The 27,021-nt window shown below is 55.2% G+C and overlaps 1 protein-coding gene across 4 annotated transcripts in view; it reads right to left on the bottom strand.

Annotated features, from left to right (window-relative positions):
• ADCYAP1R1 (ADCYAP receptor type I) overlaps window positions 1-22,925 on the bottom strand; it is a 56,242-nt gene extending 33,317 nt beyond the window's left edge. The window contains exons 1-3 of one of the 4 annotated variants that reach the window (XM_031455138.2): window positions 22,448-22,925; window positions 11,633-11,775; window positions 10,107-10,212 (exon numbers count right to left, since the gene is read on the bottom strand). In XM_031455138.2, coding sequence (XP_031310998.1) covers window positions 10,107-10,212; window positions 11,633-11,683 — 157 coding nt within the window. In that variant the 5' untranslated portion in view covers window positions 11,684-11,775; window positions 22,448-22,925. Of the gene's footprint in view, window positions 1-10,106; window positions 10,213-11,632; window positions 11,776-21,949; window positions 22,163-22,447 lie in introns of those variants that run through there. The other 3 variants (XM_031455137.2, XM_031455139.2, XM_010988051.3) reach the window with 3 other exon arrangements.
• Window positions 22,926-27,021: the final 4,096 nt, after the last annotated feature.

Consider the following 27,021-nt stretch of genomic DNA (forward strand, 5'->3'; position numbering starts at 1 on the left):
TAACAGTACATCTCCGGCCACCACGGCCCGTGTTGACCACGGAACAGCCGTGGAGCATGGCCGTGTCTGGCCCACGACCTGGGAGCCCCAGCCAACAGATGTTCCCTTAGTGGGGAACATTAGGCCCTGGCACAGCCGGCTGCTACTGCCAGCTGACGTTCCTGAGGCCCAGGACACATCAGATTGAGCGAGCACAGTCACCAGGGTGGAGGGGCAGGAGGTACGCAGGGCTCCGGTGAGGATGGTACAGTCGGAGAAGGGGCTCCCAGGCTGGAGGCAGAGCAGGGATCCATCCTCTTAACCATTTACTGAGCACCTACCATGTGCCAGGGCCCATCAGGCCCTGGGCTACAGTGGTCGGAAAACAACTCTGAGAAGCTGCATTTGCGGCAGGGTGTCCCCTCCACACTTGCATGGCGGCCGCAGACGAGTTTTGCCAAGGGCTCACTGCATGATTCTGGCATGTCTCTACCCACCTCCAGCCTGACTCAGTTTCCCTTTGTGCACAGCAAAGGTTGGGTGTCTCGGAGGGTCCTCCCAACTCTGAGTGACTAGAGTTCAAATCTAGAAGAGATTCACTCAAGACCTGCTGGGGGCCCAGAAGGATGGCTAGGAGGCTGGGGCTGCCTCCCTGGCCCCACTGCCAGAACAAACATCCCCCAAGGGACATCCGCCAAGTTCCCCTCACCCCACCCCTTGGCCTGCCACACTCTGGAAGCCGTCCTGGTTCCTAGTTTGGGTCCCCTCCAGAGACAAAGGGTCCTAGGGGCAATTCCTGTAGCACCAGGGCAGGTAGGAAGCCTAAAACTAGAACCTATAACTCCAGGGCCCAATCCCAGTGTCTGGGTTTAGGGGACTGTGATATTGTGACACAACAAGAATTATACATTTGATCTTCGTCCCAGATTCCTGGCAGAGAGCTCCTAAAACCCCAGGAATATCCTGCATGGTGGGGTCAGAGGAGCAGCTTTTGTTGTTTATCAGCCCCTCTTAGCCTTATCTGAGTACATGCTAATAAAATGACTCTTGGAAGATGCGAGCTGGTCCCCAGAGGACACAACGACGTGATGAGAGAACTGGCACTTTCAGCTTCACCCCTCAAACTCAAGGCGTGGAGAGGGGCCCCCAGAAACTGAGTTCATCACCACCGGCCAATGATTTAAGCAATCATGTCCACATAATGGAATGTCCATAGAACCCCTAAACAATGGGGTTTGGAGAACTTCCGGATTGGCAGTCATAGCTATGTGCCAGGAGGGTGGCACACTCCAAACCCCAGGGAGACAGAAGCTCTTGCACTTGGGGTCCTTCCGGACCTCGCCCTATGTACCTCTTCATCTGGCTGGTCATTTATATCCTTTACAACACCTTTTATAGTACTGGTAAGTGTGTTCCCCTGAGTTCCGTGAGCCATTATAGCACATTATTGAGCCTGAGGAGGAGGCTGTGGGAACCCTCATTTTTAGCCAAGGCAGACTGAAGTGTGAGTAACCTGGGGACCCACAACTTGCACTTGGGATCTGAACTGGGGGAACAGAGGAGCAGTCTCATGAAACTGACCCTCAGCCTGTAGGGTCTGAGCTAACTCCATGTAGTTAATGTCAGGTTTGAATTAAATTATAGGGGCATCCAGTGGGTGTCCATGGGAAACTGGAGAATTGCTGGGTACGGAAAACTCACACACTTGGTGTCAGAAATGTTGCAAATAGAGAAACAGTTTTGCTTTAGGGGACAATGTCCCTGACCCCTTGGGGAGCTCTCACCACCCACCCATCCCTTTAGCCCGCATCACTGGGGCCACAGGAGATTCAGGTCACCTCCTCGGGGCTTCCCAGGATGTCCTGGGCACATCTCTCCTACAGTTATCACCTCCTGGCCCAACCCAGACAGGAAGAGAGGTGAGGTCTGTCACCTTCCTGTTCTTGACAGGGCTTGCTCCAGCCTCAGGAGCCTTGCAGCCGAAGCCTCCCAGGAGAGCTTTCCAGGGAGATGAGGGCAGGAGTTGGGCTCCTGAGAACGCCTTGGGTTTTTCCAACTAAGGACAATCATTTTCCTTTCACGCCCACAGAACACGTCCAGCTTCCCTCTCCCCATCTGTTCCAGACTCTAGTCCCAACAAAGCCTAGTTCTGTTGTGGCTGGAAGGTGGAGATGCCTTTTCTCCTCCTCCCTCTCCTCCTTTCACCTTTTTTTCTTCTTCTCACTTCCGCCTTCCCCTCCCTCTTCTTTCTCCATTTATTCAAGAAATATTAAGTGCCTACTATGAGTCAGACACCGAAGAGCAATACTGGAGTGAAAAAACCACCCTGGCCTCTCCCCGAACAGGGCTTATAGTCAGGTGCTCATGTGAATGAGTTTGGATTTAATGAAAATGCAAAGAGAAGACCTTGGACGGTGTATTACTTTCCTACTGCTGCTATAACAGAGCTTAAGATGACATGATTTCTTACCTTGCAGTTCTGGAGGTCGGAAGTCTAAAATGGGTCTCACTGCGCCAAAATCAAGGTGTCAGCATTTCTTCCAGAACCTCTAGGGGAGAATCTGTTTCCTTGTCTTTTCCAGACCCAAGAGGCCACCCACATCCCTTGCTCTGTGGCCCCTTTCTCCATCTTCCAAGCCAGTAGCACAGCATCCTCAAATCTTCCTCCTTCCCTGACCCTCCTGCCGCCTCCTTTCACTTGTAAGGACACTTGTGATTATATTGGATCTACCTGAATAATCCAGGCAACTCTCCCCATCTTAAGATCCTTAACTATTCCTGCCAAGTCCCTTTTGCCATTTAGGGCAACACACTCCCGGCTTTGGGGATTAGGATGTGGGCATCTTTGATGGGGGCATTATTCTGCCTCCCACAGATGGGTTTGAAGACAAGAGTCACGTGATCTGATTCAGTTGTGTGGAAAGGTAATAGATTTCAAGAGCAGGAAAGTAAACGTGGAGACATGTCTGTTGGGATATGGCAGCCGTCCAGGGGGAGGTTGGGGAGCTCAATTTGGAGCCATGGCAGCCGAGATGGAAAGGAGGTCTGTGTAGGGGAGTCTGGAGGCAGGACTGACAGGGCTTGGTGAGCCAGGCACTGTCGGAGCTCGCCCATTTCACATGACTGAGTGCTCACCCGTGGTAAGTGGGGGAAGTGACAAACAGGTCTCAAGAACATTCCTCACAGACTCCACACCCTTTCTCTCTCTCCCTTCTCTACAGCATCGCTGGAGGCCACATGTTGAGCGTGGCAGTGTTCCCAGACGGAAGGAGCCTGGATCTCTGAAGGACCAGGTGGAGTCAAACTCCACCTCCCACCTCTGACGACTACGCGGGCCTGTGACACGTGCAAGCCATAAATGTTATGGCCGTAAGTCACTGAGATGTTAAGATTCATTTGTTACTGCAGCATGGTCTAGGCTACCCTGACTAATGCAGTGGAGGGGAGAGGGGCATCAAGGATGGCACCTGGATTTGAGGGTTTGGATGGCAGGCTGGACAAGCCATTCACCACAGTGGGGAGGCCAGCTGGAACTCGAGTGTCACCTGGGGTGTGTTTAATCTGAGACAACATGAAGAGCCAAGTGGAGCTAGATTTCAAGTAGGCAGTTAGATAAAAGGCTGGCTTTCAGGGGAGAAGAGAGAACTGGAGACAGAGCATGGGGCGTGGTTAGCCCAGGGATGCTAGCTAGGGCAGTGAACCCAGATGATGTGTCCAGTGAGAGGGTGCAGATCTGAGAAGAAAAAAAGAGAAGAGCCTAGGACCTGGCCCCAACAGAACAAGGAATGCCACCATTAGAAGAGGAGCCGGCAGAGAAGACCGAGGAGGGTGGCCAGAGATACAAGGAAAAGCACAAGAGGCTGCTGACACAGCAGCCAGGAGAGCCTGCCTCAAGGAGGAGATGGTCCAGTGCACCAGCCACTGTTGGGAGGTCGAGAAAGTTCTTCCCCTCTTCTTTCTCATGCAGAGGAGGTCGGAAGTCCGAACCGGTCCTCTTCCCTGGGAGAACTCTCCACTCGGACACCCCCAAGCCTCCTGATTCACTTCCTCTTGGGCCCCAATTCTACACAAAGCCTGCCTCCGCCCTCCTGGCTCCGTCCGTCCCACCAAAAGCCTGTATGGAAGTTGGTGGGAGGAATTCAGGCATCGGGGGACTCCTGCTCAGGGCGGAGGAGCAGGAAGAATGCTGGACGCACTCTCCGGGGCTGCTCCCACTAAGACGCTTATACACAAAGTCAGGAGAGGCAGTGCCTTGTGACGGCAGGGGAGGAAGAGACCACTTGGGCAGGTTGAATGGAGAGAGAATGCAAGAGCCATTAGCCTCGAATGGAGCAAAATAAGGAGCTAATCTCGGGTTGTCATGGTGATGATTCTGTCCAGTTCCACACAGTGTTCAAAACCCGTGAGACCAGGGGCACCAAGGGAACTCAGACAAAGGCAGAGTCCTCCCTACGAGAAGCTGCCCGAGGTGCCTGGGTATTGTTAGGACAAGTCCCTCATTTCAGCATGCAATTCAATGGTGAAAAATGACTCCATTTACTGAAATTTACTTTACAGCCAATGTTTCTGATCCATAAAATGAGGACCATCTGTGAATTCAGTGCTGGGAGCGGGAGGGTGGGCTGTGGAGAGAGGAGTGAAAATACAGCCCTCCCCTTGGGAAGTCAGTGGTTCTCAAAGTGTGGACCCCAGAGCAGGAGCAGCACTGGGAGTTTGCCAGAGATACAAATGCTCAGGCCTTGCCGGACCCACTGATCAGAAATTCTGGGGCTAAACCCAGCAATCTGTGTTTTAACAAGTATTCCAGGAGGTTCCAATGCAGGGTCAAGTCTGAGACTTGACTAAAGGAAAACAGATTTGGAGAGAAATGGAACCCTCTGTCAGATCTGGAAGTGCGTTCCTCAGAGAAAGGGTCCCTGCGGACCCCACCCCTTTCCCATGCTGGGTGCCTGTTCAGTCTCAGAGCAGCTGTGAGGTTCAGACAAGAAGCTGACCTTGCTCCAGGGATGGGGAGCCTGGACCCAGCCTTGCTGTGGTTCCCCCTCCCTCCTCCAGGCCTCTTTTCTGGTAAGGGTGGAGAGGGGTGCTAGGACATGTACTCTGCACCCTGGACAGGCCTCAGAGGCTGGGTCAGAATAGCAATGAGCAGGCTTTCTTGTCTTCCCTCCAAGCCTCTTCCCTCCTGCCCCTGCCAAGGCTGCCGCGGGCTCCCTCTTCCATCATCTGCAGAGTATGGGGCGGGGGACCCCCACGGAGGACCACACCTGACCAGCCCACTTAAATGCAGGGAAGGCCTCCAGGCTGACGAAAGCCCGCAACCCCACAAAGAGGAGATGTTGGCTAGACTCACCCCAGGCAGGCAGGCCGCCTGGGCTGAGCCAAGAGAACAAAGCCACCGGCCCAGCAGGCAGTGCCTGTGAGCTGCGTGGGCCTGGGGACGTTCAAGAGCAGAGACGCTGGTTCCCACGCACAGGAGTCCTTTCTTCTCTCTGGGCACAAAAGCACTGCAGCACAAAGGGCCTTCCCTGGTGGGGACGGCAGGCCTGGGTCCTGTCCCAGAGCTGGCTCTGGCCCTCAGCTGACTTGGCCAGTGACGGCCACCTCTGGTCTCAACCTCTCTGGGCGTCACATGACAGAGCCGGACTTGACATTGTCTCGAGTCCCATTTAGCCGTCAGGGGTTTGGAATGAGGGATGAAACCGCTAAATGTACCCACCCTCTCCACAACGGTCCCAATAAAAATCTTTAAAACACATCAAGGATGTTGTGGACAAAATCACCCAGTCAGAAATCTTGCTTTCATCTCCATTACCTTACCTATATTTTCTACCCACTTCAGCTGCCTGCTGAGCTCCGGTGTCTCCCCCAGCATATCTCTGAACATCGGCTTCCACTCTGAAGGCCACTATATGCATTACCCTCCCATGTTCTCTTTGGGATGGAGGTCCCAGGACCAGTGAGGGGTAAGGACTTGAGGGGATGCAGGAGCGCTCCTGTCATCCCCCCAGCTACACACACATGGCACAGACACACCTCACCTCTAACACGTCAGTGTCCTCATTCCAATACTCACTTAGTTGGATTTAAAAGATTGTGGAAACACACAGGTAATACACATAAATATATATAAATACATAAATATATATATGTGTGTGTACATATATATATATAATATATAAAAGCATTGCTGTGAATTCACACTCACAGTCACTGAAACAAGCTGGCAGATTTTCCTTTTCATTTTCAAGTGTGTTGCAGGGACATCGGCTGACCCCTGGCCAGCATTCTGCGCACAGCACATGTGCTTAGGGACAGGCGGGGCGGGGCAGGAGCCGTGCAAGGAAGGGGCTGGCCTCTCTCAGTTCACGTCAAGCACAGATACAGATAACACATCGCACAACTGTTGGTTCTTCATTACAGTCTGACTCTTGGCTCCCGGCTAGGTTGGCCTGGACCCTGGAGGCTGCTCTCTGGCTCGAGTTGACATGAGCGTCCTGGGGGATTCTGTTCTCTAGCCAAGCCAATGGTTCTCAAACTTGGATACATTTTAGAATCATCTGGAGGCTTTAACACATACTCTCAGTAAGCCTCTCACCCAAAGGCCAATCACGCTGGTATGTGGAGGGCCTGGCCATCAGCATCTTTAAATGATCCCGGAGGCTCTAAGGCTCTACACAGCACGATGGGATGGATCACTACCCATACTTTACAAGCAGGTTGAATCAGAAGCCAAGGATGCTCTGAGGACCCCGCCTGAGATTTGTGTCGGGCCCTAGCACACCCTCCCCTGGCAGCTGACAGTATGGCCAACATCTCCCAGAACTTCTGCACTGGAAGGTGCCCAGAGGCCACCTACTCTGAAGTCCCCTCAAGGTGGGGGTCCTCCAACCTCAGCCTGCAGAGAAGGGCTACTGTGCCCGCAGGCCTGATGCTAGCGGAGTGGACACTTCACGCCCTCCCGTGGCCCAGCCCCTCTCTGTCCACAGCGCTGGAGCCGGGGCCTGGGCCACCAGGCCAAGCAGGTCACTAGAGGCTGAGGCCTCAAGCTACCCTGGCCCTTAGAAATAAAAACACCCTCTGGCCTTTTGTAGCCAAGAAAAGTGCAGGCCTCTGGAGGACACGTGTAAGGCGTCCTCTCCCAACTCCTCTCTCCAGCTTCATTTCAATTTCCTCTGCCCTGTGACCTTTCACTGCAGCCAGGGAAAGTCGGGGGTGGAGCTGTCTCCTCCCTCCTCTCCGAGCCACAAAGCAGTCCAGTGGTTAAGAGCAAGAACTCTGGAACTGTCGAACACACATCCTGACTCCACCCTTCCTGGCTGTGTGACTTACTAGGTAACAGCTAATAACCTAACTTCTCTGAGGCTGCATAGCCTCATTGGCAAAACAGGAGGGAAAACTCTCCCCAGCCCACAGGCTGGCGAGGTTGAGCTATGTCATGCAGTTGCGAGTGTGTCAGGGTTTAGAACCTGGTCCCTGGTACCTGAGTGCTAGCTGTTACAATTCCCCCACCATACTCACTGCCCACTTCCTACCTTTACTGGGGTCATCTCCCACCTGTAACATCCCTTGCCGCTCCATCTGCGCTCTGAAGCCTGGATCTGGTCCCCAACGCCTCTCTGTTCTTCCAGAAAGCCTTTCCAGATTGTTCTAAACTGCACTGTTTCCTAGAGATGTCTCCCCACTCCCCAGGAGAACTCTGCAGTCCGGGCTGTCAGGGTGCAAACCTCTCTCTCTGCAGCCCCTATCCCCAGCCTCACCCTCATTCTATCCAGGCCAGACCCCTAAGATTCAAGGTCATCATGTGAGTTGAATGAGTGAGAGGATGAGGGGATAACTGAGTGAATGAATGAGTGAGTCAGTGAATTTCTTCCACAGGCTTGGAGGCCCTTGCCCAAGTTCAGGCTTGGGGGTGACCTGACTCACGGGGCCTCTGAGACAGGGCTAGAGGAGGGAGGGCCAGGTAGGGTCCCGGGGAAAGCTGGAGGGATGCTAGCCCTGCTATGCCCTCTGACCTCCAACCCCAGTGGATGGGAACATGGAACATACAGATACCTGCTCTTGGGACCTTCAGCCATACCCTGCCTCTAGCCCACCCGTCTCCCCCAACTCCAGTTCAAGGTTCCAGACGCAGGGAGTTACTCACTCCCCTCCCCCACCTGCCTCTTGCTGCTGTGGTTCCCTCAACCTAGAATGTTCTCTCTAGTCATCCATCCCTCGGCTCTCACCTGCCATCAAATGCCTACGTCTCCCTAGGGCCCAACTCAGGGGCTCTCAGCCTAGTTTCTCATAAGAATTGCCCAGGGAGCCTTTAAAAATCATGGTGACTACAGTGGACTAAGGTTCTGGTTTAATTGGTTTGGATTCTGTCTTGGGTACATTTTCCTAAAAGCTCCCTGGCGATTCTGATGTGCAGCCAGGCTTGAGGACCAAGGATCTAGTTTATACACCACCTTCTCCGTGAACCTTCCCCACAGAGAATTCTTCTCGACCTCATCCTCTCCTGAGCACACCTGGGGGCGAGAGCCCCTCTAGGCGCTGGCCTGCCCCTCCCAGGGTGGTGTCCATCCTTACAGCTGCCTGGTTCCTGCCCAGCTTCCGCCAGGACACCCCTGTGGGCGGGGCCTCTTGTCCTCTCCCAGCCCAGGGCTCCACAGGGGCAATTCACCTGCACACAGCTCACCTGCTGTGTCCAGTCCTCCCCCACCTCCCACCTCACCCCCTCCTCACCAGATGCTTCCTACTGCTTATCCCAAATGTATCTGAGACCTGTGACGCAGGAACAGTAACCCTGGGCTGGGAGGCAGGAGACATCTGGGTTCCAGGCCCACCTGAGCCTGACACTCCCCCACCCAACGGTTCTAAAGAGGAGTCACTGCCCCCAGGTTTCCACTGCACTACCCCACCCCCTAGACAAGAGGTCTGGACCAGATAGTCTTTGAGTCTCCTGCAACTGTGTGCCCATCTAGGCCCCCTGTCCCAGTTTCCCTAAAATCCACCTTTGGCCACAGTTACGGCTGAGCAAGATCTCGGCTGGAGGGAAAGGCCAGCAGGACTGGGAGGGACTCCATTACCAGTTAATGTTTGTTGAGCAGACTGGCTGGGGAGCCCGGCCCAGAGGGACCGTTACATTTAACTCGGCTGCTGACTAATCAAGTGTTTAAACAGCCTGTGCTCTGAAGAGCTCCCTGTAAGTGGTGAGGATCCAAGGGGAGCGTGGATCCCTCTAGGGTGGGCAGAGAGCCCCACCCTCCAGCAACTGAAGCATGAGTGAGTCTGGCAAGTTCTCCAGTGACGCCTCCACCCCCAGATCCCCTACTTCCCATGCAGACCCTCTCCCTGGCCCTGCTGGGAGCCAGGAAGCTGAGGGCACCCCTGCCCTATGGACCTCAGCGTCTCGCTGCACAGTGGGGGAGCTGGGAGGAAGGGCTTATGTAGGACCACTGGTTCTCAGCCAGGGGTGTGTCACTTCCTTGGGACATTTGGAAATGCTGTGAGGCACTGTGAGCTGTCACTGGGATCAGGAGGCATTATGGGCATCTAATGGGAGACCTAAGGTCACTAAATGTCTTACAGTCCATGGCACCATCCAGCACAAGGAAGCAGCACCCCTTCCGCATTAACAGCCCCAGGAGAAGCCCCGCACCACACAGGCCCAGGACTGGGGTTCCTGCTGCTGCCTCGCTCCCTGCCTTCTGATGGAGTGAGCAGAGGAGATGGGAACTGATCCCATACCTCATGCCCTGGGTTGACCAGATGTTCTTTAGCTTAGCCACCAGCAACAGCTGTGTCCCTGCTGCTACCAGGCCTAGGCTGCCTGCTAAGGAGCTCTCTGACAGCTGCTGCCCAGCCCAGACACCAGCTCTATCCCAGCCCCCATGAAAGTGAAGACGGCCACATCCAGCCACCCAGAACAGCCCCTTCCAGCAGGTGGCATCCAGGGCAGGCCGTCCCCAAGGAGGGTAAGCCCAGCGTCACTGCCCAGAGCAGACCCAGGACTCTACTGCCCCAAAGGGCCTTCTGAAGGCCCCAGGGACCTGTCACTCTACCGCTTTCTACACGGTGGCCAGAGGCTGGCACATCAGTTCTAAAGGCTGACCCGGATGTGCCCTCCCTGTCACCCTCCTCACCTGGGAAGGAGTCATTCAAGCCCATCAGGTCATTCGCTCTCTGGATCTTCTCCAGGCACATGGCTTGCTCCTTCTTGAAGATGCAGTCAGAGTGCATGGCGGTGGCCTGCAGGGATGGATAGTGGTCAAGCCCTGCTACTTAAGCCCCAGGGGCAATGGGGGAGGGGAGCGACAGGAGCGGGAAGAGGATAGCGACAGAGATTTCAGAGCAGCAGGGGCCCATGAGGGTTACTCCCCTTCACCAGTTCAACGTGTGGCCTGGGCAGAGCCCACCCCCTCCCTGGGTCTCAGCTCCCACGTCTTATAACAACATTAGCAAACACATACATAGCACTGTACTAAGTGTGTGCAGCACTCTGTCACATGCGTGCACGTATGTCTCAAGAGTACTACAAAGTAGGCACTGTTTTTACCATTTTGCATTTAACAGATGTGAAACTTTAGCAAGGAGACCTTGCTCAGAGTCACATTTCTTAGTAGACTGTATAGTCAGGATTCAAACCCAGGCAGTCCAGAGACCACGAGGCTACGACTGCACTTTAGGGGAGCAAGCAGGGGGTGAGAAAGAGGGGGAGCTGAGAGAGCTCATCCCCTCTTTCCTCTGGGGGCCCAGGAGCTGCAGGCGAAGGAGCAGTGGTAACATTCGGTGGGGCCTGCTAGTTGCTCTCATTTACTGCTGCCCTCTTTTACGAAAAAGGAAGCAGGGTCAGAGAAGTTAAGAAACTCCTGCCCGAGTTCAGGTAGCTGGTTAGTGACAGAAACTGGATTTAAGTGTAGGACCAAGTAATTTCAAAGCCCATGCACGCTGTCATGACAGCTGCATCCTAATGCTGTCACTTCAACTCAAAACTCCAGGGCAGGGATGGTTCCGTAAGAGGATGCTGGTGAGTACAGAGGCAGGCACAAAGCATCTGAACTACCGAGAGCAGTGCTCAGGGATCCAGTCTAGCTCTGACCGTTCACATGTGCAGGCAGCTTCCAGGGAAGGGGATGAGTTTGTCCGTGGGTACACAGTACGGCAAGGCAGAGGCAGGACTGGCATCTGGGGCTCTGAAGACAGGTGCAGCTACTGCTCCTTGGAGTTCCCAGGTTGAGGGGCAGGGGCCACTGCCTGGGAATCCCTCACCCCCAACCCCCTCCCTGCTCAGGGATAGGTTTGAGCAGAGAGCTCTTCTGCGCTCTAACCTGGCAGAGACTACTGGGCTGGGGACCAGGATCAAAACAGCCTTCTACAGCCCTGACCAGGACCCCTGCATACAGTTGAGCAGACTGTGCACTGCACAACTCTAAAGGCTGCTACATGTGTTACCATCACAATAGATGTGTAAATTGGGTAACAATTTCTGGTCAAATTGGGGTCAAGTACAGGGTCTTGAGGAAGGAGCACCCTTTCTAATTCACACAAAGGTGCTGGATGGTCCAGTGGTGGTGCCGGCATGTGAACTGAGCTTGGCTGAGAGCACACAGAAGACTGGGTTGTCTGGATGGGAGCTCAGGTGAGCCTGGGGAGGGTCCTGGGACCTTACCATAGGCAGCAGGAGGAGAGCAGCCAGGGAGGCCTGCACAATGCTGGCCATGACGCTTCTCAGCCCGGAAGAAGGCTCCGGCCAGGGCCACTCGCCTCCCACTCAGAGCAGCCGCTGCTCAGCCACAGGTGTCTGTCTACCTGCTAGAAAGGAAGGAAAGGCATGAAGCCTGCGGGTCCGGTGGCAGAGGAGGGGCAGGGACAGTCCCCCTCCCCTACCTACAGTAAAGCTCTTAGCCTTCGTGGGTAACCCCCCCTCCATGCCTTCATCCATGCTGTTTTTTATTCTTCTACAACCACAAATACCGGCTGAGCACCTCCTCAGTGCCAGGCCCTGGGGATACAGCAGGGAACTCGCTGGCTCAGGCCCCCACTGGATTCTAAGAATGGTCTGCCTCCACAGCGGCAGAGTTTTAGCTGGCACAAGCATGCCCACCTGGATAGAACACTTCCGGGTCCCTCCTGCTCTCAGGTGTGGGCATGTGATGAGGTTCCCACCATGGAACGTGGGTGGCAGTGACACGTGCCACCTCTGCACCACTTGTCCAGAAGGCATTGCGTGCTCACCACTGCTGCTCTACCCGCCCACCCCCACCCCCCAGCCCAACGCCGGATCCAGCTTGGATGGTGCAGCCAAGAAAACACCCGAGAGGTGGGGAGCGACACTCTGAAAAGGAGCCGGGATGACTAAGTGGGCCCGTGGAGCTGAGCCACCCCGCCAGCCTGACGGTCTACCTAGCTGCAGGCGGCTACGTGATGAGGAGCCGCGCTTCCCTCTAACTTGCTCGCTCACACAGGGCTGTTTTATTCCAGCAGCCCAGCCTGGTCCCCTAGCAAACATAGCCGCCTTTCACTCCGCCTCAGCCCACTTGGCCTCCAGGATAAAGCCTTTACCAACAAGACAAACAAGAAAAGTGACCGCTGGAGAGGATGCGCTCGGGCCTCAGAGCCTGAGGGGGGCGGTCCTCCAGGACTGGGGTGGCTACTGGGGAGACTAGGCAGGGCAGGGCACTGGGCGTTGAGTGACGAGGCTGTGGGAGCCCCGGCCCATGCCCAGAGCAAGAGTCTGGTCTGCTTCTAAAATTGATCATTAATGCACATTCCCTTTCAGGCAGCAGTTCTGCATCTGGGTATCTATCCTAGAGAGATAGCTGCACTTGTACAAAAAGAAGCATATTCAGGGATATTCACTGCAGCATCATTCAAAATAGCATCTACAGCAAAAAAAAGGGGGCAGCCAACCATCCATCAGGCAGGCACTGTTAATAGGCCCCTGCATAGCTGTACTTGAAGTATTATATAGTAATTAAAAAGTTATTATTACTATTAAATCATTATTAAAAAGATTGAGTAGGCCAGAGTCAGGGCCACCACTAACCCATAGGTTCCTGGTTCAAGAGGCCCATGGGGGCTGCATTCCAGCCACGAGTCCTTGCACAACCCCACCACGGGGCAGAGCTGCCGCTACCCCATGGCCTCCCCATGCCTCCCTCCCTCCCTTTCTCCTTGTTTCTCCAAGCTCTCCTTGGCCTCCCCAGGCTCAATCTGGTGACAATCGAGGACCCAAAAAGGAGAGAGAAAATCAACCACAGGAAGGCAAAGAAAGGGGCCCGTTTTATCTACCCGCTGTTCTGCCTGCTCAGGGCCCACTTGGAGATGCTGAGGGAGGCCTCTGTATCCTCGAGAGATGCTCTCAGAAGCTCAGGGGGCCACAGGGATTCTGGCCCAGTCTCTCCTGCAGGTCACGAAGGACTGAGCAGCCGGAAGAGCACAGGCCACAGCATCCCTGGGCACCCCAAGCACAGCCTTCCACCTCTGTACCCCCTCCCAGGACCCTCCACACCCCTGGTGGCCACAGACTGCCTCTGGTATGACCTGGCACTGATGGTCCCCAGAGGGGTTGGTCATCTCCACTATCCCTGAGGGGCCCAAGGCCCTGCCTGCAGAGAGCTGGCACTCCCCACCCACACAGCTGGAAGAGAGGAATGCCTGGCCCACTGCCCCTCAGCAGGTGCTGGAGGCTGAGGGCTTGGAGAAGCTACTATAAAGCAGAAGGTCTCTGAGATCTGGGCTGACCTCTCCTGCACATAGGACAGTGTCAAGCCAAAGGCTGGTGGGGTCTGAGGTCAGGGAGGCTCCCACCCAGGACAACACCAGATGCCTCCAGCACCGCCAACAACCCTCCCGGCAGGGCCGCAGCCTGCGGCCTGGGCCTCGGTTCTGGCCCCAGCTCTTGATCAGAGTCAAGACCTTTGCTTCTGCGGGTCTCAGCTTTCTTAGCTGAGAGGAAGGTGACTCCTCATCTTGGCTGCCTCCTAGGCCTGCCTCACAACCAACTGGGCCCAGACAAAACCAGAGGAAGGAAATGGGTACACAGCCTGTGCCACCAAGTGGACACACGATGCTCATTTCTGGGAGGCCATCTCTCTTGGATTCCAGGCAACATAACACCAGAAACCCCGGCCACTGTTTGTATCTCTTGGGAGAGATCTCTGCCTGGGGACAGGAGGCAAGCTTCCTGGAGGAGGAGGCCTGGGAAGAGGGCTGAGAGAGGACATCAGAGCTCACCACTCTCAGGGCGCCCTGACACCCTGAGATGCCTTCAGGACAGGGCCCCCACAAATGGAGACTCACGACCTCCTCCCCTGAGCCCTGGCCCGGGACCCAAGATGCACTCTGACCTCTTAGCCCAGTCCTCAACTTGGGCTGCCCAGCAGAATCACTGAGGAGCATTTAAAAACACCCCTGCCCAACCGAGTCAGAACCCCTCGGGCTGGGAGCCAGGCATCAGTGTTGTTTAAAGCTCTTTAGGTGATTCTCATGTCATAGGATTATAATCGTGTCTCATGATTCTCATAAGATAGGATTATAAAGCCTCTGTTTTAACCTTAACTTTTTAGAAGCAAGAGAGTTGGCCACACACACGGACACAGAAACAGGTCGATGGAGAAGAGCATAAAGACACATCAGCTCCACAAAGACAGACATTTATCCCCAGGGCACCCACCTGAAGGTATCAATAGAAACACACACGTGAGGAATACACAAAGGTGGAGATTCTTTCAGGGACCCACAGACAACTCCACACACACTCCTTCACAGAAATGCAGAGCACACACACAGAGCACAGAACAAAGCTATGTGAAGATGCATCACTCAGCGATTTCAATCTTCTGGTATGTTTGTCAGATTACAGATGCGTACAATAATAGCCACACTCATTCTGCAAAGGCATTCAGCTATTTAGATGCAGTTAGATTTATTTGGATCAGATGCAGTACAGGTACACACACACACACACACACACACACACACACACACACACACACGGGAGGCCCAGACCTGCAGGATGCTTATCCCTGCAGCGGATTACAAACAAGCTGGAGTAGAGGCCCCAGCCCAACCATCCCTCAGCTCTCTGCTTTGTCACCAAGCAGCTCAAGCAATGATGTGAGCCAGCAGAGAGGTGTTCCCAGCCCAGTACCGCAGGGCAGAGGGGCTGGGGAACTCTCAACATGAGGCCTCCTCTGGAACTAGACCCAGGTTCCTGATTCCCACTTTTGCGCTCTCTTGTTCACCTTCCCCCACCACAGTCCACCCTCCGTCCATCAGGACACAGACACTCACTAGTCAAGAGGTGGAGACAGGGAACTTGGGAGCTCCCTGGACTTGACCTTCCCACTCCCCCACCTCATCTGGGAACCTCAGGGACCACCTCCTACAGCCTCTCCAGGATGGTGATCTCAGCACCCCTGCCCTGGTCTTCTCCCCTCACCTCTTGCCCTGAGGCCACCCCGCACCACCCCTGCTGGACAATGTTCAGAGGTTAGTCTGAGGTCACCTGCCCCAAACCTCATATTCCTCTGGATCACATGCATGGCTCTTCTGTGCCAGGACAGCCTTCCAAGATGTGTCCCCTGGGTCTGCCACTCCCAGCCCTGTCACTGCTCCCCGTCCTAGCTGCTTCCCTCCTCGGGACTCCCCCAAGCGGCCAGTGACCCTCTTAAGGGCCAGGGCCAGGCCTGGCCACTGGGCCACTGCAGCCTAGGGTTTGTCTCTCCCCTCCCCACGGACAGACGTAGGCTCTTTCGACCCAGATACACCTGTGGCTCAGGACAGCCTGGCCACTGACATTCCAGGGCTCCTGCTCTTGGGTCTGAGCTCTGCTGGGTTGAATCGGCTTTTGCAACTGATCTGAGGACAATTACATTCTACCTCCTGATATTTAGTGTGGTGGGCTCAGGGACCACTTAACTAGAGTTTAAAGCCTAAGGATCTCTGGCAAATCACTTAACTTTTCTGTGCCTCAATTTGATTATATGTAAAACAGAAATAATAGTAATACCTACTTCATTACTCTGAAGCATCAACCAATTTACGTAAGTATAGAGTACAGCCCGGCTCTCAGCAAGGGCTATACATGTGTTAACTATTATTATTACCTTACCACTTTGTGTTCTGCTTCTTTCATCTTCCTACTGTCCCCTCCAGCCCCAGAAGCCCTCTGTCATATTCCAAACGGGAACATCAGGCCTGCTGTGCTTTTATTTGCTAATGGCTAACATTTATTAAACATTCGGTATGTGCCAGGCACTCTTCCAAGCAATAAATATGCACTGACTCAGTTCACCTGCCCCAAACCTATGAAGTCGTTATTAGCATTGTCCTCATTCTATAGCTGAGGTGACTGAGGCAGAGAGAGGCTAAGCAACTTTTCCAAGGTCACACAGCAAGCATGTGGTAGAGCTGGAAAGTGAACCCAAACGGCCTGGCTCCAAACTTGTGCACCTATCCATATGCTCCTGCACTCTCTGTTACTGGCAGAAGGAAGATCAGCTTAGAGCCCACCGGTATCCATCAGTAATCCTGCTCACATCCCTTGGGGACTGGTCAGGCTCTCTGCTACCTACCCCAACCCCCGCCCCACCCACGTTTCTGTCGGAAGCACCCTCCTTAGGAAGAGTTAATTATAGACACAGCATTTCAAACCTGAAATGGACTTTAAAGGCCATCTCCCCATGGTCCTGAGTAGGGAAACTGAGGCCAGAATGCGGAAGACACTTCCCAAGGTCACACAGGGGTGAGTCCTAGAGCCCTTGCTGTCAAGAATGGATGTGTGACAGATACCTGGGCTGTTGGGGAGTCCACTCCCCCTTCCAGACATGGGAGGACCTGCCCTCCGCAGGCCCCATAAGCCCAGAGACTGGCCTAGAGCGGGAACTGAGAGAGCAGCCGTGTCCTCCAGTGAGCCCCTGCGCCAGGCACACAGGAAGACGGCATCGTCAGCCAGCGCACCGGAGCCAGTGGTGACTCACTGGGCTCCAGCTTCCTGCATGGAGGTGGAGGGGACTCGGAGACCCTGCAGCCACCCCCACGCTGCCCCACACCCTGCAGGACCCTTTCCGCAGCACCTCAGCTGAGACTGGTCCAGCACCAGGGCTGCGGCACTGACCTCTCTCCAGCAGCTGGTCCAGGGCCCTCGGGGATAAGCTTTGATATCTTTCCACTGCGTTCTTCCAGGGCAGCCCTGAGCAAAACAGGCTCCTTTGCCTCCTGGAAGCCCCCAAGGTGGGAGGGCAGACCCTCACCTTTCCTCTCCATGGAGCCACATAGCCCTGGGTCCTTCTTCTGCCCTCATGGAACAGAGGGCATCTCCTACTGGGATCCTCTGACTACTTAGCATCCATCCCCATCATGGGGCAGTGCCAAGCCTGGACACCAGACCAAAGATGACCCAGGGAAAGTGGATCATTCACCTCCCTTGCTCTACACATGCTTCCTTTATTAATAAAACCTGAGCAGCAACCCCCCCTCCCCACACACACTTCCTCCTCTCCCTCCTAGTACAGGGGTCCAGAGGGAGAAGGCTGAAAAAGGTCAGAGCCTGATGCCAGAGTGAGGGGTGTCCTGGCAATCAATGGATTAATCTTTAATGCTGATGCTCCTTTGGCGTTCAAACTTTCCCCTTTCAGAGCCTGGCCACGGAGTCCTGTGCGTAGCAAATGGCAGAAGCCAGGTCCCTGGCAGAGTATGCCCACAATGATTCTACCTAGGCCCTGCATTTTACATATAGGGACCTCGGGCTCAGGGCAGAGAAAGGCTGGGTGGGAGTGCACACATGCAAATTGGTGGTAAAATCTCATTTCACAGGTGAGAGTTTGAGGCCCAAAGAGACCAGGAGCCTTTCCCAAGGTCATGCTGCAAAGCCTTTCCATGCTGGCTAGTCTAGGCACATCTCCTGTCCCACGGGGGTCCTGGGAGTCCTCCCCCAGGGCCAGGAATAGGGAGAGGGTAGAAGAACATGGAGGAAACAGAAGATTAAAAAGAGGGAAGGAGTGAGGAGGGAAGGGAAGTGATGGGAGGCAGTGGGAAGTGTGGGGGGAGAGGGCAGGAGGGAGGGGAACAGGAAGCAGGCTGGGGTTGTGGAGGGGGCTGAGACTCAGGGAGCGGTAGGATGGAGAGCGTCTCGCCATCTGTGCAGACCCTTGTTAACCAACAGTTCCTCCAGAGTGGGTGTGAGCCCCTGGAAGGGTGGGCCAGCTCTGATTCTCAGGTACCCCAGCATCTGGCAAGGCAGGGCATGCGGTGGGGACCTAAAAAACTCTAAGGGGTGCCTGGTGGTTGGGTTTGGGAAGGTGACTCGGTGGTGTCCAAAGCCCAGCAAGATGTCAGGAGGTGGGGGTGGATGAGAGTGTAGAAGGCAAGTCCCAGTCTGTGGATGCTGGGGACACCGCAGCCTAGTTCCACGAGAGAGTGCTGGGAGCACTGCAGAGTTTTAAGCAGGGGAGTGAAGTTAGAAGCTTCCCGTTTAGGGAATATTCCTCAGAAGGCTGGTGAGCTGAGTGGAAGGAGAAAAGTGCAGGCAGAAAACCCATGCTGAGGCCGTTTTCTGGATTCAGGGTAGAGGTGATGGGGGCCTGGGCTGGAGAGGGGAGGGTAGCTGGAATGGAAAGAGGGGGGTCAGAATTCAGAGACTTGGGTAAGTGGGAAAGGAAAGTGTCCCTCGCCCAGCCCTCCAGGGAAAAGGCAGGAAGGAAATGTCAGAAAGGGACAAGAGAGATAGGAAGAAACCAAGGCAGGACCCAGTTCACTACATAGCCTTAAATCGGAAGCTGGGAAATTCAGGGGTGCCTACAAAGGAGCTGGGTTTTTTTTTTCTTTTCAGCCACCCCTCTGTAGTACCCATTTGTCACTGGGGAAAGGTGAGGACAGCTAAGGCAATGCATGGAGCTAGGATGAGAGTGTCCAGGTATTCCTCAAAACCAACCCAACTTCCTACCACCATCTCCAGGAAGCCCACCCTGGCTGCACCCACATCCATTGGCCTCACCCTCCTCTGAGAACTACCAGCCCTAGAACAGAAGCCCCTCACTCCTGCCTGGGCTGTTTCAGGTCTCATCCTGCTTTTCATGAGTTTGAATCTTGTCTGGAAGTAAGAGGTGGGTCCCTGTAGTTTTCCTCCTGGTGGAGGTGGGCATGGACCTGGGCAAACAGGCTGAATGGGAATGGGGGCTCAGGACCTTTTTGGTGAGCTCAAGTGACATGATGCCCTTTTATTTTCAGGCATGAATGTTGTCTCCAGGTGTCCTTAGTGTGGGAGATTTATCACATAGACACTGGAGTAAGGTGCTGGGACCAGGCATGAAATAGATGGGCACCATGAGCTCCAGGCAGGGTGGAGGGAAGCATCCAAGCGCAGCTTGGGCTCCCAGAACTAAGTTCCTCTCTTTTTCCATCTCTTATGTTCCCTCTCTTCTTCTCTTCACTCACCTACAGCCCAGGGGTTGGCAAACGCTTCCGGCAGGTCAGATCCAGCCTGTCACCTATTTTTGTACCGGCAGGAGCCAAAAATGGTTTTTACACTTATAAATCATCAGAAAAAAATTAAAAGACTCATATTTCATGACACAGGAAAACTACAAAATTCAAATTTATGTCCATAAATAAAGTTGATCAGAACATTGCCCTGCTCATTTGCGTTAAGTATCATCTGCAGCTGCTTTTACGCTACGACAGCAGAATCAAGCAGTTGCAACCCAGTGGATGGCCGGCAAAGCCTAAAATACTTACTATCTGGCCTTCTTTTACAGAAAAAGGCTGCCAACTCTCGTTCCAGCCTCACGCAACACACACATTCTCCATTCAATGCAATGTGCATCTGAACGCTCATTAAGAAAGACTTTGTGATCTTCGTTGGGCAGACGTCTGAGTCCCCGAGTGTGTCCAGTTCTGTGTGAGAGGGTGTGCCCCACTGTCCGACTGTCTCTCTGCTGTTGCCTGTTTGCCCCAGCTCTCTGGCAAGGTGTCATGGGAAGCCTTTATGCCTCCCCAGCAGTGTGTCACTCCCTTTTTGTGTGTCACTGTGGGGGTGGCTGTCACCATGTGCCTCTGATGGCATCCAGGGCTCGGTACAAACACACCACAGCTGAAGAGTTTCCAGCCTGCAGGTTGCCAGGCAGACAGACCACTAGGCCCAGCCCATTCAGACCCTGAAATCTTAGATTCCTGCATTCAGAGGCAGCTGAGGCTGCCAGGGCCTCGAGTCTCACCAGCACAGAAGTCCCCAGGCAGCCCCTGTCGGAGGTCCTCTGCTCACATACCTCCCCAGACAGGAAACCCACTGTACCCCCAGGTGTCAGCTCTACGCTGGGTGGCTCTCAGGGAAGCAAGGCCTTCCTGGCACCGAGGGGAGCTCGTGCTCTGCGCTTGGCACACCTTGGTTCTGCCCTCTGGCAGACAGTACAAGGTGTCTCTGCTTAACAGTGCCAGCCCCAGGTTAATGAAATCTTCATCCTTGGGTGTGGGAGACCTGGGACATTGAATCTGAAGCCATGTCTCCAGGAAGAAAGCCACCTTGTGGCCTTAGCTCTTGTCTTTCCTAGCCTCTTAGGTGTATATACTTATCTGTAAACATCCATTTTGTGTGTTTGTTTATTCAACACAAATTGAGGGAATGTTCCAAAGTAAGATCATGTCAGGAAGGGGTGGCCACATGAAAAAGGACAGATCCCAAAGTGTTTCTCCAATCAACCCCCTGCCAGCCTGAACCTTATACAAAAAAAAGAACCTTAATGAATCCTTTAGCCTAATTAGTCCTTAGAATGCAGGAAAGAGGCCTTCAAGAGGCTCCCCACAGATACCTGCTCTCATTGCACATAGGGGCAAACAGAATCATAGGGTCTTGTCCCAGACACAGAATCATGGCAAGGGAGGGAAGGCACCAGGTCTGCCTCTCTGGTCCCCCCGTCCCTCAACCACACACACACACTTGTTGATGGATTGGTTGGAAGATCTGGCCAGGGCCTAGCCCAATGTGTTCTGGCTCTAATTTGTATGTTCAAATTTTGACTTGTGTCCAGACTGGCAGCTCTGCCTGCCCTCGCCAAGGTCAGCGGAGTCTCAGATTCATCTGGGACTGGGGGTTCTACCAAACCCACCTTCACCTAGCACCAACTCAGACTGGCCCCCTGAGAAAATCTGGGTGCTGTTGCCCCCCACCAAGGCTCACGCATAGTTTTTCATCCCCTTCAGAAGCCCACAGCCACTCAGAAGCCTCTAGCCTGACCTTCAGGATGCTTGTCTGCCTCTGCCCAAGAGTGATTCCAAGACAGGCTGCTCTCCACAGACTGTGTGGCCCCCTCTCAACCCCTAGCCACCCCCAACGCAGGGCTGCTCACCAGAAAAGACAAATGCTGTGTTTTTTCTCTTAGGGAGGCTTGGGGAGGTAAAGAAAAGGAGACTGATGCATCTGTACTAAAGACATGGAAGTAATCTGGAGGACTGACAGGGGTCCACCATTCCTCAGCCAGCACCTTTCAAAACGGGTCTGAGCACCTTCCAGAGGTGAGCTTCCACCCCTAGCTCCAAGTGAAATGCTTCTGGCTGGGCTCCCTCCTGAGCATCTAGCTCTATCCCTTAGCACCCTGGCCCTTCTGACACTACTCCGCTCCGCACCCCCACCCCCACCCCCAATCTGCAAAGATCCTTCCTGACCAGGATGTGGGCCCCTGTCTCTCAGGGTTGCAGCAGGAGCCTGTACCTTTAAGACGGCGAGCAGGGGTCTCGAGCAGGCCCACTTCAGCCAGGGGAGGCCGGTGCGTTTCTCCCACAGGCCCCCTGGGGCGTTTCCTTGCAGGACCCCTGAAGCCCACGCATCCCGACCCCAGCCCCTCTGCGCGGCGGGAAACCGAGAGATAATGCTCTTTTGAACGATCCCCAAGGTGTCACTACAGGGAGCCATTCTACGCTGGCCCATACCCCACCCTCTACCCAGCACATCGCTTGCCCACCCCCTCAGATCCCACAAGGACTGCGGTACCCAGGCCCCTGAAGACCCTCCAGCGTCGCCTTCCCGATCAGGATCCGCGTAGGCGCGTCTGTATTCCTTGGGAGTAGGGAGACAGGTCTCTTTGTATGCCTCTGGCCGCAGTGCCTTCCCTGCCCCTGGTACTCGCTTCTGGCACCGGGAGGAGTGAAAGGTAGCCAGGCCGACCCCAGCCCCTGTGGGCTGCAAAGATCTGTCGTCCCGAGCTTGATCCCAGACATTGGGAGGGCTGTGGGGAGGGGGGGGCGGGGGGCGGGAGGGAGGATGTCAGGCTGTCGCGCTGTAAGGAAGCAGTGGCGGGAGAGGGCTTCATTTCGGATTCGGGAGGTGGCCCCGCTCTGGCCCTGGCCGGCTCTCCGTCGGTGGAGCACCAGGCTTGCGGGGACCGCCGAGCTGGAGGAGGGGTCCTGCGGTCCCCGAGGGGCGAAGGTTCTGGAGTTGGGGGAGGACGGACGGGGAGCAGAGGAACAGGGGCAGCCGGGCGGCCCTTACCTGCTGCCAGCGGGGCCTCACCGCGGGGCCGCGGGCTGCGGGTCGGCCCGGGGCAGACTCCTCGGGGAGGGCGCGCAGCGGCGAGTCCGCGCCCAGCGCCGCCCGGGGATGGGGAGCGTGCGCGCCGAACAGCGCGCTCCGAGCCCCGGTCTCCGAGCCCAGGTCTCCGCGTCCGGGTGTCCGCCAGCTGCTGGTGTCCGTGGGTCCCTGCGCGGCGGCGTGTGCGTGTGCGCACGCGGGGACCGCGCTCTCCTGGAGCGGCCGCCGCCGCCGCCGTCAGTCGCCGCCCGGGGCCCGGGCGCGGCGCCCCCAGCCTGCCTTCGCCCGCCTAGCCCCGCGAGCCCGCCCAGCCGGGTCTGCTCTGCGGGAGAGGCGCCGCCTCCGCCGCGAAGCCAGGCCCGGGGCACGAGGCGACCGACCACCGCCTCCCCCCACCTCCCCGCGCACTTCGTTGGCTGCGGGGTGCAGGCCAATGGGCGCCCGGGGGAGGGGTTAGGTCGGGGGCGGGGTGGGGGGAGCAGGACCCCGCCCGCTGCAGACAGGAGCTTCGCGCGGAGACCTGGGGGCAAGGATGCGGATGCGGAGGTGGCGACAATCCCCCTTTGTCGCTTGGCTTCCGGGGCTCAGAGTCAGGCCTTCCCCGGGGCTCACCTCCCTCCTTTCAGCCCTCCCCAACATGCCCAGAGTGAGAAACTCTCTTCCTTCTCTCTCCCACGTCCTCCTGATTCTGTCAGAGCCTGGTCTTCCTGATTCCTTGTCTGTCAGAGCCAGTGCCTCCTCCTCCTGGAAGCCTTCCTTACAGGGCAAGTCCCAGACTCTCCTCGAGATTCTCTTTGCACCCCACCCCACCCCCAGCCCCCAGCCCTGGCTTGGGGAGGTCAGCTAGCTTTGGGGTGCCTGCCTGGATGTCCTCAAATGTGATCCCCTAGAAAACGGCGCCTCTTTGGCCAGAAAAGGGAGGGTGGGGCCTTAGAGGGGGGTCTACAGCAACTTAAAATGATGGTGCTCTGGGGTCAGACTGCATGGGCTCCAGCCCCTGCTGTGTCAGGGCCAGCTCTGTGAGGGACAGGTGACTTCTCCCAGCCTCTGCTTCTTCACCTGTACATGGGAAGCTTAGTACCTAACCCACACCTCTTGACAACAGCATTAAATAAAAATGGTTCACATATCCCATAGTATGTTTTCAGCGATTTTATCTCATCACCAATGAATTACTTACTGTTGCTACTGTTATTGTGGTGCTGCTCAATCTCCTCCTAGTACAGATGGTTAAATTGAGGCTTAATAAGGGGAACTAAACAGGTTAAGGTCACATAGCCAGTTGGTGGTGGAGCCAAAGCCCAATTGAGAACAGTTACCCACTCCCAGGCCAAGCACTTACCTTCTGCCCACCCCCACTGGCCAACCCACCGCTTCCGCCTGCCCCTGCTTGCAGTTTCTGGTCACTACCCCAAGTGTCAGCATACCAAGAGCTCTCTCCATACCCCCATCTGCAGTTCTGCAACCAGGCTCTGTCTTTCCTTAGTCAAGTAAGTTATCTTCCAGTCTTCCTGTGGGCCCAGGTTTTGGATGTGGCCACCTTGTTGAGGAAGCCTCAGGAAGAAGGAGGGAGGGGAAATAGACTTGAGTCTTTCCTTCAGAATTCTAGTCCAGCTGAGAAGGAGAGACTGGTTGATGGAGCAGGAGTCCATAATGGAAACTATACAGGAAGTATCTGAGGACCCAGGGAGATGCAAGGAGTTCCCAAGGTCCACTCATGCAGTTGATGGTTTCCTTCTACTGCACGGTGAACACTGGCTCCCTCTGCTACACCATGGTCTGCATGGCTTCTGTTTCTTTCAGTCCAGGAAAGCTTCCTGGAGGAGGAGTATATCAGTCCTTCTCTTTATCAGTGAAGACTGAGACCACTCTAGACAGAGGAGGGCCTGGTGCCATGCTAGAGTCCTTCTGGACCTGGATACACCCCCTTTCTAGATGGTCCCCATGACCCCTGAGAGCCTACTTTCTCCATCTGCTTCCAACTCCAGTGTTGTGAAGATCAAATGAGATGCTGTGTGTGAAAGTGCTCTGTAAACTGTGAAACGTCGTGAGGGGAGAAGGAAAGGCTGCCAGGAGTCTCGGAGTCAGGAGGTAAGCGTGGAGCATGGGATGTTGGAGGCACAAAGTGAGGAAGGGTGGAAATCAGCATCAGTTATGGCAGGCAGGCCAGTTCTCCCTGGAAATGTCAGTGGTCCCCTTGGCTCTGAGTCTGCATTCAGTGCCAGCTTTATTCCCTTTCCCATACTGTTAGTTCTCCAGGTCCCTCTCTGGGTCTGGGTCCCCTGTTCTCTGTTCTGTGTCCCAGACGTGGGACAATGGGCAGTGAGAAGGTTGGGCACCCATTCCTCTCTGCCTGAGCAGACAGTGGATGGCGGGTAACCCGCAGTCCTCTGCTCACACGCATTCTCTTCACCTGTTCTCCCTTTGCTTCAAGGCCCCTAGCCAGATGGTAGACTCCTAGCTGACCACAGCTAGGAGGTCAGTCAGGGCTCCAGGTACCAGTGTGCAATCCGTGCCCTGCATGGGGCAGGTAGGGGTGGAAATCCAGCCCACTGCCCACCAAGCCAGGCATGCAGAGTCCACCCAAAAAGGGCACCTTTTCTGGTTGGTCCTGGAGGGAGCAACTCTAATTTTCTCCAAGGTGGTGCGTGGGCTAGCAGCCCTTGTAGATGGCTTCTAATCCCAGCCCTAGCCGGCAGCGTCAGCCTGGGTGAGGCCTGGAAATGAACATCAGAGCTGGGATCCAGGAAGGCTGGCTAGTCTCCTTCTCTATGAATGAAGTGCCTGAGCCTAGAGGGGCTACAGGACTGGCCAGAGGACACACTTATCAGACTGGAGACTAAAGCCTGTGTCCGGGTGCCCAGTTCAGTATTGTTCTACCTGGTGGGTGCCCCTATCACACTGCAGCAGGCTGTGCTTTCACCCCTAGGACTGTCCCCTGCCTGTCCTCTGCCTGTGCAGGCGTATGGCTCTGGTCTCTTCAGTCTTGGTTCTCCTAGAGCAGGAGCTATGCCAGGTCTGAACCCCCAGACCGGGTCTCCCCAAGGACAGGGTCAGAATCACCTTCTTCCAAGACAGCCAGCTCCACTCACCCTTTCGGGGAGACTGGAGGCCGAGGGACCCCTGGGAATGGTCTCCCCTCAGAGGACCCCTTGAGTTGCCTTCTCTCCCCTAACGTGGGAGGCTGGAGATCTCCTCAACAGCTTTTCCCTACCCTGAGGTGCTCACGGCCTCAGCTCCCTTCCCCAAGCCAGCCAGCCAGGCGGGCAGCAGCTGAAAAAGATGGGTTTTAATTCAATTTTCTGAGATGTGGCTGAGGGAGATGGATGCCAGGCTGCCCTACCCAGCATTCATCTCTCCTGAGCAGCCATTGCCTCCCTGTCTCCCGGCTCCCACCCCACATACCCCACCCGGCTCCAGCCACCCCAGCCCTCACGCTGCTCAAGCAAGGAGAACAGCACATTCAAAGACACAGAGGCATTTTTATTGTAAATAGCTGACATTTGCTGAACGCTCACCTTGTCCTGAGCCAGTGCTTCTCAACACTCCTGGTGCTACAGAATCCTTGGGGAGCTTTAGAAGTGTACCCATGCCTGCTCCTCACCACCACGATCATTAGACAGTTGGTATGCAGTGAGATCTGGGCAAAAGTGTTTTTTTAAAGCTCCTTGGGGGATTGTGATGTGCAGCCCAGGCTCAGAGCCACCGTCACAGGCCCTCTGCTAAATGCTTTACCTGCACGCGTCCCAAAGTGACATGCTCATCTGTCCGGAACCCATGACGGGTGTGCCCAAGTTCTGTCCCTCAGACCCCTGGGTAACATAAGCAGCCTCTTCCACTTTCCCCAGGAGCTGTACAAATGTTTTTATTCTCTGCATGTTCCAGGATACAAAAAGGATGGGAAATAGCTGTCTTACATGCACTTGCCCATTTAATTCACATATGGGGAATGTCTTGGCCTTGAATGGCAGGCTATGGAGTATGGGTTTCTCTCTATGGAGGAGCAAAATGCTGACCTTGGGTCACTTCTTGCTCAAGCCAGTAGGAGCCAGATTTACAAACTGGGGAAAGTTTGATGATGAAGGCCCTCTGGTCACCTCCTGCATCTGTGCTGGAGTCAGACAGCCAGGAAGGCTCTGAGAAGCCCCAGGCACATCTCACTGGAAGCCTGGGAGACACAACAGGATGAGCAGCAGGGAGGCTTTGGAAGGCTCAGTCCCACGAAGGTGCATAAGCCGAGCCCATTACCTCATAAAGGTCCCCTCTCCTGCAGATACGCAGGCTGCAGGGACGTTCCAGGTGGCAAGGCCTGGGTTCCCCTGGGAGAGCACCATTCTGGAAGCAGGCCTCTGCAGGTCTGGTGCACGCTTTCCTCTGCCGTCTCACCCAGGAGGCAGCATCCTCATCAGATAAACCAATATCCTCTAGGACCTTTTCAGTTACCTTACAGTCCACTGGAATTTTCTAAGAAACCAAGGCAATGAACACCAAGTTACTTAGAGCCATGGTTTTCAAACTGCATTCCAGGAGCTCTA

Source organism: Camelus dromedarius, chromosome 7 (genome assembly GCF_036321535.1).
Source record: "Camelus dromedarius isolate mCamDro1 chromosome 7, mCamDro1.pat, whole genome shotgun sequence".
In the NCBI taxonomy this organism is placed as follows: Eukaryota; Metazoa; Chordata; class Mammalia; order Artiodactyla; family Camelidae; genus Camelus; species Camelus dromedarius.